We start from the raw sequence: 12,849 nt of genomic DNA on the forward strand, positions 1-12,849 counted from the left end.
GAAATCTCAAGATATCCACAATTTACTTTCAAATGGTTCAGCAAATATGGAGGAAATATGTCAAGATGTTACAACTGGTAAATATAGATGAAGTATATGGGTATTCATTGTACTCTTACCTATAGATTTGGAATTTTTTAAATAAAAGCTTTGGGGGGAAAATCTCAGTTCAAATGTTGTATCTTCTGTGGAGGCTTTTTTTTTTTTTTTTTTTTTTTTTTTTTTTTTTTTTTTTACTTTTCTAGTGGAATTATTTTTTCTGTCTTCAGTATTCCTGCAGGACTCTTTATATTTCTACTTTAGCACTTAACGAATTTGTTAACTGCTAATTCCCAGGTCTGACCTTTTTCCTATGCTGTGTGAAACTGGCCTCATCTTCATTCCCAGAATTTAGCTCTTTATCTGGCACCTACTAGGTATTCAATGTTTGTGGTATGAATGAGATAAACTGACATGCTACAGTAACTAAAACTGAATCTAGGTATTGTCTATATCACATGTGTCTCAAATTTAATTAAATCTATCAAGCAGGAAGCCTATTAAATGGTCCTTCGTGATCTGTACCATTATAATGAGTACCAACATTCAAATGGATTTAAAATCGATTTAAAACAAAGCATAACATGTTTCCCTCAAGCAGGCTGACCCTTAAGTCATCACGGGCATATTTTCATTTAAATTCTTCACACTTTCGACTCAAGAAAATTAGAGAAGCATACCTGCTCTATATCCTTGGAAGTGGAGGTCTGGTTTTCTCCCATGATTCCAGGCTGCTCATTTTCCCATGGTAATTTATTTTTTCCTTTTCCTGCACTTAATACCCTTCGGGTACAGATAGTTGGGCTGTAAGATCCATAAATGTGCATGCTATCCCTCACGTGGTCACCACAGTGACAGTGTGCACTCTGAGTTCTGTTACCAGCCAAAAGCCAATCCGTATCTGCTCCATGTGCCAAATGGTTTGACCTACCCCCGGCAGAAGATGGCATCAGTACTGCATATTCCACAAATCCCTGCTCTGTGAGCCTTGGTAAGGTTTTCCTAGCCAATCTGGCCTGCACAGCATTCATCACTCCATCTCCATTATCTTGCAGTTCAACTGTATCCACAGCTTTAAAAAGGATGCTGGTTTTACCTGAGCCCATTGATGATGCCAATACGGCAAAAGCTTCTAAAGCTGCTTGGCGTACCCTGCGTTTGCTATCTACAAGAGCTGGCGCAAGATCAAAGGACAGTTTGGGCAAGTCAAAATCCTCACTAGGATAGGTCAGCAGGGAGCAGATGCAAATGTTCACCACCTCCTCTCTCACTCTGGAATGCTTATGTTTGAGATGTTCCAGGAGTAAACAAAGCACCTGCTGAGGTCCTACTTCCTTCATTAGCTTGAGGAAGATTTTCATGTATTCTTGTTTGATCACCAACTTGTTGTCCGCCAGCACTTTGACAGAAGCTGCTATAACTGGTCCCAAGAACTGCTGTACCTGCTCTCCAAGGCGAATAACCAGTAAATGCAGGACTTGAAGTGTGCCATGCACCACTTTGAAGTTAGAATCGTCTAACAAATTATATAGCAAACTAACGAAGCCAACAAGACTAGAATGAGGAGTAGAACTAGGGTTAAATTTTCCCAGCACCTGCTTTAGTTCTTCGACGGCCTGGGTCCGGTTCTTATAGTCTTCCTGATCCAATAATCGTGAATGCAGCTCCTGAGGAATAATCCCAAATTTAAGATTGCTGTTGGAAAGAGTCACTGCACAGGGAAGGGGATCTTCAGGAAATCCAGAGGTTTCAAGTTCCAAATAATAAGGAACCTGACTTCCAAACTGGGACTCCAGGCGGCGATTGTAGTGTCTCCTCAGGGCAGAGGGCAGACGAGAAATATAAGATTGAAACCTGTCTTGGCCAAGTCGCTCCCCAATTTGTTGAAGTGCGGAGAAAGCTGTCTCAGATTCTTCTTCTGTCTCCTGATCACCAAGCTTTCGGGCTAGGGATATTATCACCTCGGTGAGATCCAGACCAAGCAACAAGTCCTCAGTAGTAAGCAAGATGGGAAGCAGTAGTGCTGTGGAAGCTCTAAGTCGGGCATCGGTACTTTCCAGTCCTTGTTGTATAAGCGTTCTCAGCACCTCTCCAGAACTACGTTTCAGACATATATGAAGGATCTGCAGCGCATCTTTCCGCAGGGCTGGATTCTCTTCCCGTAACGAGACAACTAGTTGAGGCAAAAGTGCTAAGCTAAAGGCCTCTTCAAGCTGGCCTGCCTCCCCCTGACCCCGGAGAACGTCCGAGAGAAGTTGCAAGCAGAGCCGCTTCTCATCACTACCTCCTTCCACAAGCACTCGGCCCAGTGCCCGATACAAAGCTTCCTTGCGTCGGGGGAAGCCAAGTCGACCGCCCCGCCGCGGCAAAGCAGCTTGCAAAGCCTGAAAGGCCTCAGAAGGATCCGGGGCAGTGCGGAGGAGTTGAAGGAGCCGAGTCTCCTCTTCATCTCCCCCTGACAAACCGCCTCCAGACTCAGACCAGCTGCTTGAGACTGCCTCCGAGGGCATCAAGAGGGCCGAGGCCAGAGGCGAAGTTGTAGTGGGGCAGGAACCGTGGTCCCCCGCAGCTCCACGGAAGTAGTAGTTTTTCTCTCCTCTCATAATGCCCCCAACTCGACTATCATCAGTCTCTGGGGCGGAAGGACGACTGCGGCTCTGGAGCCGATAGGTAGAGAGGACTGGAAAGGGCGGCAGCAGAAGCAGCGCGGAGGGGGCAGCCGCCATGCAGGGTTGTCAGGTGGTGGTGGTTGGAAGAAACCATTGCCGTCTCCAAAGGGCTCGATGGAGCCCAGACTTCCAGATCCTCTCCAAGCCCCAAGCTGCAGAAGAGGTAAAAGAACAGCTTCAGCCTGCCGCCAGGCCGCCCCCAACTCCGGGAGGCAGCCTCTGGCAAAATGGCCCCCGTCTGAGCACTAGACCCCACAGCCGCCACCGGGCGTAACCAAGGGTACCACGTGACCAAACCGATTGCTTCCATGGTGATGTACCCAGCGCGGACCTCTTGACCCGGAAATCCACTTGCCGTGATGAATGCTGGGTTATGTAGTCCACGTCAGGTGTTGAGACTAGGCCAAAGTCTCCTGGAAGAGGAAGTCAGAACGTTGTAAACGTAACTACAGCGGAGAAGGGAGAAGGGGTGAAGACATTTGACGGATGTGACGCTTTCCTTGCTCTGGGCGGAAGTTGCCCGCCCCACCCGTAAGAGTTAGGGTTTGACCGGAGCTAGTGAGGATCCAGCCCAGGCTCCAGTTGTCCGCGGCTCATCCTCCTGTCGCTGCCCGTGTGATTACTGGGACTCAGGTATTTTCCTTTTGCTGTCCTCCAGCGGTGCAGGCTTTGGCAGTGTTTTGCCCGAATGCCACTGGTGCTAGAGTAAGAGGCAAAGGACTGAGCGGAGCAGGTGGAAAGAGAGGCGACATCTTCTTGTGCAGGGCTCGTCACCCTTGTAAACGCGTTACTCTCTACCACCCTGAGTAACTGCGATCCTTTCCTCTTGCCATCTGCTTATCAGGACAGAAGATCTGGACCACGGCCAAGCTCACAAATCGGGTATTTTTTTTTTTTTCAATTCCTGGTCTTTGGGGCCTTTATTCGCCTCCCCCTTCTCCTTTTGTCGACTTCTCTTAACCCTCCGGCCGCAGAAGGTTAATTTTTTTTGTTTTGTTTTTCTTTGTTTGTTTTTGGCCACGTTTCCTTACCCTCATCACTTTGCGTTTTCTTTACAACGTACATAATATGGAAATAGGTCTGGTTTTTTTCCCCTGTAGCTAACCGCCTCTCCCTTAGACGTTATCTTTCCTTCTAATGCAGTTCCTCTGTGGGACTCTCCCCTAACCTCCGCCCCCTCCGTCTGCCGCCCTAGCCTCCCTGCAGGATCCTCAAGCGTCTCTGCAGCCTTTCAGTCTCCTAGAGACAGAGATTGCGAAGACAATTTCACTTGCGGTGGAAGTTCTTGGCATCATGGTTCTAAGAGAATTCTGCCTTGTGGATTTAGGAATGATAGTAGACGTTTCTTTATTTTAGGCGAACTGAGAATTTTGTGTGCATTTTCTCCTTCTCATAAGTGATACTTAAACGGACACAGTGGAAGAGCTGGAGTGTCTAGTGTGAGCCTGAATGCTTTGGAGTGTGGAAGAGAGATTTTTTTTTTTTTTGAAGGAATAATACAATTACTTTTGAATTACTCGTGCGAAAAGTCTAAGTTATCATTTGAAGACCCAAATTTATGCACTTCAAATGCAAGTATTCCTACCCTGCTCTGTACCAGGTGGGATTTCTCTTAAATACTTTTTAAAGTCTTGGAATAATTGAGTCACATATGCCAAACAGCTTTATAAATAATGCTCCCAGCTGATGCAAGTGCAAAAATAATTTCTGGATTTTTGCCCTAAAGTACGATTTGAATATCAGTTTTGTTTTGTTTTGTTTTTTGGGGGTGGGGGTGGGGAATAGACAATGTAAATGAGGCTGTGTAAATATACATCCTATGTTTTGGTTTAAATTCTAGGCTGTTACTTTGGTTTTAATGAGCCATTTTCGTGTTTAAATGAATCTGCCTAAATTAGGTTTAGCTAGCATGTTTCATTTTAGGGACAGGTTAAAGACAGGGAGGTGAAAAACAAGAAATGATTGTAGCAGTTGTCAATGAGAAAGTGTCTGATTCTCACAGTTCCAACCTAAGAAGCTCAAGTGTGTAGACTTCTAGTCATGTATTGCCCAGACTTGAGGAACCCAGTTCAAACTAACCTAGAGAATGATGTACACATTACAGTGCCAGTTTATGTTGGATTAGAATTTTCAAGTTGAAAATCCAGTGCACTGTTTCTTGTATCCAAGAACTTGGGAAGCCAAGTTAATAACTAGAGGTTGTGTGGTAATCATGGAATCACAGAAAAGGAACTTCGAAAGTTAAATGAGAGACGTGGATACTTAAGCAGTTATCATGCCCTTTTCCTGGGAACAAAGCAAGATGAGTCTTTCTTTTGACTGTTGTTTTTTTAGATCCCTGTGGATCACTATACATTACAGATTGTAATTTATTTTTTATCTGTTACATTTTGTCTCTTTGATTGAAGACTTAGAAGATGCATTAGTCTCCATAGTGGATGTTTAGGAAATGGGACTTCATCAGCATCACATCTTACTGATTATCTTTTAGAGTTATTTTGTGGAACATAAATCTCATTCATTGAGTGTGTATTCTTTTTATTACGAAGCAGATTTTTTTTTAATCTTTGGAAATCTAGGAATTTCTCGTATATTGACTTAAAAAGCCTTTTGTATTTAGTCATATATATAGAGAGTACAAATTTATAATCAATTTTTAGAATAGTAGAATACACTATTAGGTGTTTTATTAATAGTACACCTCAGAAAGTTAAAAGGAAGTGGTTAAGGATACATTGAAAATTGCAAATTCAGCTAAAAGAAGTTTAAAATTTCAATAATTTCAAGAATGTAGTTAAATTAGTGAATTATAGGAATGTGTGTTCTACATATGTTAATTTTTTTAGCTGAACTTAAGGGTAAACACAATTGCCCTAAAAACTTACTTTATTTCCAGAATCAGAGATAACACATTAGTTCCCTGGGTGAATCACTATGATTTTTCTGTGTTCTTACTCAAATTTTACAGACATCCAGGAATCTTGAACGTCAGTGTGAATTCTGTAAACTATTAAGAATTTTGTGTAGTTTGAGAAGTTATTGTGAAGAAATGCTATGCAAATGAAAGTTGCTATTAATACTAACAAACAATTATAATAATACCATGTTTTGAGTATTTGCTATGTGCCATGCACCATGCTAGGTACTTAGTGAATATTAACTCATTTAATCCTCACAAGAATTTTTTGAGGTTACATCTTCTACATTTGGACTATGGAACATTTTATGGGTGTTTCCACAAAAGAGTAATTGGACAGAGGAAGAAAGTAAAATTCACATTTGCTTAGAGCTTGGAGAAGGTTTTGGTGGAGGTCACTGTTGAAACTTTAGGATAAAATTAGATTTTTTCCATTATTTTTCATATATTTTATTATATATCACTTGATTATATATTTTTTAATGTATTATTTTTTCTTTCAATCCTTGGTTGAAGATTATATATATTTTAATCTATCCTTTTTGGATTTCTATTCAAAATATTTTTAGTTTCTTGTTTGAGGTAACACTTTAATAAGTTAAGAAATTATGAGCTTATTTTATACAGGATTGAATCGGTTTTCTTGATATATATGAGTGATATATTTTCATCTACTTAGGTTTATCTTCCAAAGCCATTACATATTTCTGTCTTCAGTCAAAACTATAATTTTAAACAAAAATCCAACTTGTATTACATATTAATTACTATGTATAAGTTAACAGAATTTCACATCTGTTGCAGTTTTTCAGTGGACAGGGATTAATTATGTAACTTAGACGCCTGTCATAACATGGATTCAGAAATAACACAGAAGAAAGCAAGTTCAAAGTCATTACCACATCCAGTAAGAGCTCTTGACAGGCTTCTAATTTTACTTTTCTTTTGTTTGTCAATAAAAGTCAAATCTCAGATAAAAGGAAAATATCCTAACTTATTCCATAGGCTCACTGATAAAATTATATACCATTATTAGTTGAATTATCCTATGAGGAAAGTTGAACTGTAGGAAAGAAATTTAAGAAAGGAGCAGATGTGATAGAATATTCTCCTAATTTCATAAATCATTTCTTATTTTCTCCTTTTAAAGAAAACTGTCTGTTTGAATTTTTTTTTTTAAGAGTAATCTTGATTTCTCTTCACCATTTATTTACTCTGGGTGTGATCTATATTTATATAGTGGCAGATAAGTGCCTCCCAACTGATTTCAGCACCACTGTTTTGTGGCTTAGGTGTCAATTAAGTAGATAGGTACAAAACTTGCAACTTGACCTTTATTAACTTGGTTTCAGAGCCTAAAGTTAAGTTACTGTAGACTATGGAAAGTTTGATTTTAATTTTAATTTCAAATGGATACTTTTTATTCGATATTGACTAATGCAGTTACCAAGATTCAGAATACTATTGTTTGTTTTATCATTAAAAGAAAAAAAAAAAGAACAAAAACTATGGCAGAGATATGGAGGAACCTGATATACCAAATCTGCTTTTAGACAAATACTGGAAGGCAGTGATTGTTCCATGGATCCTTCTTTATTTCATTTTAAAGCCCTGTGTATTTTTGTATCTAATGTGAATTTATTTTATAAAGATTTTATATGAATCATCTATCCTCTTTGGATTTCCATTCTGCACATTTTTAATTTCTTGTTTGAGTTAAAATTTTAATAAGATTAAGAAATTATGAGCTTATTTAATAAATGAGGCAGTGTAATAGAATATTTAAGAATTACATAGACAGAGTGCCAAGGTTTAAATCTTGCCTTGGACTTAATTTCTCTGTGCCTCACATTTCTTTATCTGTAAAATGGTAGTAATAATAACAGTGCCTATTATATTGTTGCTCTGAGGATGAAAGGAATTAATACATGTTAAAAGCTTGGACTGTTAACTGGTACATTATGACAGTCAAAGGTATTCTAGATGCTCTTTCGTAGAATAATTTCATTTTATGAGAAGTGATAACAATTATAAATTGATTCAGTAAATATTTTAAGCAGCTCAACATTGTTTGGCAGTTAATTTTTTGTATGTATTGTGTAGAGAGCATTGTTCTAAGATTAAGAAAACATTCTAGTCCCAGTAATTTTTTTTACTAATTATGTGATTTTGCTAATTCATTTAAACTCCCTGAACTTAGGATTCTAAAACTGTCTTATTCAAAATTTAGTGCCTTATATTTTCTGTTTTTTAAGAAAAATCTCTCTTACTGTGCAAAATTTCAAAAACATGTAAAAGCAGAACCATATGATGAACATCTATTTACCTATCACGCATCTTCAATAGTTATCAACTCATGACACCATCTATATCCCCTTCCACTCCCTCATCCCCTATTATTTTGCAGCAAATCCTAACAACATATTATTTCATCTACAAATATTTCAGTACAGCTGGTCATGGGGGCTCACACCTGTAATCGCAGCTCTTTGGGAGGCCAAGGCAGGAGGATTGCTTGAGGCCAAAAGTTCAAGACCAGCCTGGACAAATAGTGAGATCCCATCTCTACAAAAAATAAAAATAAAAAATATTAGCCAGGCATGGTAGCATGCGCCTGTAGTTCTAGCTACTCGGGAGGCTGAGGAGGGAGAATCCCTTGAGCCCAGGAATTCAAGGTTACAGTGACCTATAATTGCACCATTGCACACCAATTTCAGTATATATTTGTAAAAGAAAAAAGCTCTTAAAAAAACACAACCACAATACCACTATTTAGCAACAAAAAATAGCAGTGATTAATTAATATATTAATAATCCAGTCAGTGTGTAAATTTCCAACTGTTTTCTAAATATGTGGGTGCACACACAAGTCTATGGTTCACAGGTTGTATTTGATTGATACATCTTTTAAATTTATAGATTCATTCTCTTTATTTCTTGCAGTTTATTTGTTGAAGAATTTAGTTTATTTTACAAGATTTTTCACAGTCGGTATGTTTTTGCTAATTGCATCTTTCTGGTATTGTTTAACATGATTTTTCTGTTTTCTATATTTTATGTAAATTAATAGTTGGAACTAGAGAATTGACTGTTGTTTAATTTGCTTGACTTTGGTGTGTGTTGGGGTTGGGACGTGAGAATACTCATGGGTGTTATGTTTTTCCATCAGAAGGCCCAATTATCTAGCTATCTCTCTTTTTGTGATATAAACAGCCCTTCACAATCAATGCCCATTATTTATTAAGGATGCAAAATGGTAATATTCCATTATTCCTTCTTTATTTATTAACAGGGATACTTTTAAAAAAGAGAAATTTGGCCAGGTGTAGTAGCTCATGTCTGTAACCCCAGTACTTTGGGAGGCCAAGGTGGGAGGATCGCTTAAGACCAGGAGATCGAGACTAGTTCCGGCAAGGTAGTAAGACCCTATCTCTTAAAAAACAAAAACAAAAAAACTCATCTATTTGGAAACCCAGTAGTACAGTTAGTGTAGGAAAGGCATAATAAATGTTTGATTATTTCTCTTTGTTTACTAGGTTTCAAAAAATGAGTTGCTACATTAGCATCGTCCGGCGTTGACCATTAGGACTTTTTTTAAGTATCGTTAACTCATGCATTTAAAATATCTGATATCGTTTAATCAATTACAGTTATTATTATTGATGATCAGTTTGTCCTGTCTTTGACTAGTGAAAGCCTATTCAGTTTGGCCCCTGAATATTTTTTATATGACTCTTGTAGTATTTGATAGCTTTCTTGCTACCTAGGATGTATTTATTTATTTATTTTGAGGCAGGGTCTCACTGTGTCTCCCAGGCTGGAGTGCAGTTGTGCGATCACTGCACACTGCAGCCTCGACCTCCTGGGCACAAGCAATTCTCCTAGCTCAGCCCCCCAAGTAGCTGAGACTACAGGCATGTGCCACCACATCCAGCTAATTTTTTTATTTGGTTTTTTTCTTTGTAGAGACGGAGTTTCACCGTGTTGCCCAGGCTGGTCTCAAACTCCTGGGCTCAAGCTATCCTCCCACCTTAGCCTCCCAAAGTGCTGGGATTATACTACCTAGGATTTAGATTCCAAATGTGTCTTGACATCTTCTGCCCCAGACATGGTATCAGCTATCTGCCCAAGGAGTTCTGTTCTCTTTGAGGGAAATGGTATTTAGAGAGTACATCTGAATGCTAGAAGTGTTCTTTGCTACCAGGATGGTCAGTTTCTAGACCTTTTCAGTAGACAGAGCTAGGAAATATAATTTATTTTTTTCCTTAAAATAATATTACATATATTTAATATGTATGTATAGCTTACATGTATTTTATGTATTATATATAAATTATGTATTAGTATATATGAATATTTACTGTTATTTATATACATGTATTTATTGTCATACTTTTTATTCAAATGCAGACTGTGAAGTTCCTAAGTAACATCTTAGTGTTATGTCGTTATCTTCTTTTTCCCATACCAAGAATCCTAGATCACAGTGACCCTAGGGTTGATAGAATATCATATCATTACTCATTTGCTTTATAGCACAATCCACACATTAACAGTGTCACAATACAAATAAACAGTGTCCTTATCAACAATGCGATTACTGAAAACAGCATAAGATATATATTTTAGGGCATGTCGCAATAGAGACTGTCAGATTACTGTTTTAAAGTTATTTGGAATGGTATGGTAAGGCCACTAAGTAGATATTTTCTTCCTTTGTATTTTCAATTTTCAAATTTCTTATGGATCATGTTTTTAAGATTTAATTGTGCTTTATAATTACATAAAATACTTTTCTGATTCCACAGTCAAATCTATAAAACAGAGTATATTCAAAAATATCTACCTTCTATCTCTATCCTCTAGTTTTTAGTTCCATACCTCCTCTTGTAGGTAACCTTTAAAAGTATATGTTGTGTAAAATTTCCTTTTTTTAATAGAAATGATTATGTATGTTTGTAATCTTCCCTATCATAGATAAATGGTGACACACTAAACACACTTTGCTTAGATCAGGGGGATCACTGCAGAGTATTCTATACAGAGATTCCCCATTCCTTTTCATCGCTGTATAGTACTGCATTGTGTGGATGCTCTATAGTTTTCACAACCATTCTTTTGTTGCTGGACATGAGAGTTGTTTTAAAAATCTCGGTCGGTTGCCTTTTGGTCTCTCAAATATGAGGAATAAGAAACATGAGTATATTATTTTGTTTTTATAAATAGATCTGCAATTATTATTAGCCTTATGGATTTGTCTTTATACATTTTTGCCAGTGTAATTTTTGGATAGATTCTTAGAAGTAGGGTTTTTGGGTCAAAGGATAAATCCAAATGTAATTTTGCTGGATTTTGACAGATTTACCTCCAGAGGTTTTGTATCATTTTCTATTCCCACAGCAATGAGTGAGATTTCCTGTTTCTCACATCCTCACCAACAGACTATACTGTCAAGAGATAATTGTTAACTCCATGTATTAATTTATTTGATTTTAAGTGAAATTGAGCAATTTTTGTATGGTTAAAATCATTTATGTTTTTAACAAACATCTGTTCATTTCTTTAACCAATTTTTCCTATAGAGCTAGAAAATTTTAGAAATATTTTATGTATTACTGATATATATTTTATATATGCTACAAATATTTTTATCACTCTCATTTATATTTTTACTTACAATTTCTTTATTCCAAGTTTTTAAAATGTAATCAGTTTTACCTATTTTTTCACTGATGTCTTCTGGATTTTGTTTCAAAGTTAGGAAACTGTTCCCTAATCTCAGGTTGTCTTAGTTTGTTTTCCATTACTTATAACACAATATCTGAAACTGGATAATTTATAAATAAAAGGAATTTATTTCTTACAGTTATGGAGGCTGAGAAGTCCAAGGTCAAGGGGGCCACACCTGGTGTGAGCTTTCTTGGGGCTGCATCTGGTGGGAGCCTTCTTGCTGGTAGGAACTCTGCAGAGTCCCAAGGCAGCACAAGGCCTCACATGGTGAAGGGGCTGTGAGTGTGCTAGCTCAGCTCTCTCTTCCTCTTCTTATAAAGCCACTGGTCCCACTCCTGTGATAACCCTTTAATTTGCTAACATGTTAATTCATTAATCCATAAGTGGATCAATCCATTCATAAGGACTCTGCCAGTCACCTCTTAAAAGCCCTACCTCTCAATACTACCGCATTGGGGACTAAATTTCAACATAAGTGTTTACCCCTATTTTATTCTAATATTTATATAATTACATTTTTCATATATATACCTCTGATTCATTTGGAATTTATCCTGTTGGTGTAGGTATGTAGCAGAAATCTAGTTTTACCTGTTTCCATATGGCTAATCTGTTATCTCAACACATTTATTTAAACGTTTCTCTTTTCCCTCGCTGAGATTCCACCGTTATCATATACTAAACCTGCATATCTAAATGATCTACTTTTATATTTTCTGTTCTCCATTGATCTATTTTTCCTTACATACATCTCATTTAATCCTATTAATCCACAACAAATTTTACAAATGAGAATGTTTAAGCTTAGAGTAAGTAATTTGCCCAAGTATCAAATAGCCCAGCTATTAAGTAGCAAAATGTAGACTTAAATCCAAATCTCTCTGACTCTAAAATTAATGCTTTTGCTCCCTGTTCTTTCCTGTTTTTGTTTTTTTTTTTTTTTACGCAAAGTGGTTACTGAGGTAAATGAAACTGCCAGTGTAAAACTGTTTGACAAATGTGGGGCTTTGAGGATTGGAAAGTATTACTTCTTTGAATTACTTTTTTTAGCCATTTATGGGTAGATAGCTGAGAACCAAATATAGTCACAGTTGTCATGTATAATTTTGAAGCCATTATAGTTTTTGAGCCAAACGCAGTGGTGGACACCTGTAGTCCCAGCTACTGATGAGGCTGAGGCAAGTAGGTCACTTGAGCCTAGGAGTTTGAGGTTGCATTGTGCCATGATCATGCCTTTGAGTAGCCATTGCACTCCAGCCTGGGCAACATAGTGAGATCCTGTCTCTAAAAAACTTTCATTTTAAGTATTTCTTAAAAATAATTTTCAGTAATTTTTAAGCTGCTAAACTTGAGCTATAAATATTTTAACTGGTTCTGGAACTTTTGCCTAAGAATAACCTGGAGGACTTAAAACACAGTTTGCCCATTTCCTGCAACCCCACTGCCCTATGTAGTTTCTGATTGCTTACAACTGTGATGGGGCTCAAGAATTTA

At 37.7% G+C, this 12,849-nt stretch overlaps 2 protein-coding genes across 14 annotated transcripts in view; one reads left to right on the forward strand and one right to left on the reverse strand.

The window, feature by feature from the left end:
- TOGARAM1 (TOG array regulator of axonemal microtubules 1) overlaps positions 1–3,018 on the reverse strand; it is a 111,423-nt gene extending 108,405 nt beyond the window's left edge. For 4 of the 9 annotated variants that reach the window (XM_019010102.4, XM_063697675.1, XM_055361866.2 and 1 more), the window contains exon 1: positions 720–3,018. In XM_019010102.4, coding sequence (XP_018865647.1) covers positions 720–2,765 — 2,046 coding nt within the window. In that variant the 5' untranslated portion in view covers positions 2,766–3,018. The remainder of the gene's footprint in view (positions 1–719) is intronic. The other 5 variants (XM_055361863.2, XM_019010103.3, XM_055361867.2 and 2 more) reach the window with 3 other exon arrangements.
- KLHL28 (kelch like family member 28) overlaps positions 1–12,849 on the forward strand; it is a 117,142-nt gene that overhangs the window by 76,276 nt on the left and 28,017 nt on the right. The window contains exon 1 of one of the 5 annotated variants that reach the window (XM_019010105.3): positions 2,385–3,590. The exons of 2 other annotated variants lie outside the window; for them this stretch is intronic. Coding sequence is in view for 1 of the 3 variants with exons in the window: in XM_004055117.5 (XP_004055165.1) it covers positions 4,267–4,308 (42 nt within the window). In the remaining 2 variants the exon portion in view is untranslated. Of the gene's footprint in view, positions 1–2,384; positions 4,309–12,849 lie in introns of those variants that run through there. 2 more of the 5 variants (XM_004055116.5, XM_004055117.5) reach the window with 2 other exon arrangements.

This window comes from Gorilla gorilla, chromosome 15 (assembly GCF_029281585.2).
Source record: "Gorilla gorilla gorilla isolate KB3781 chromosome 15, NHGRI_mGorGor1-v2.1_pri, whole genome shotgun sequence".
In the NCBI taxonomy this organism is placed as follows: domain Eukaryota; kingdom Metazoa; phylum Chordata; class Mammalia; order Primates; family Hominidae; genus Gorilla; species Gorilla gorilla.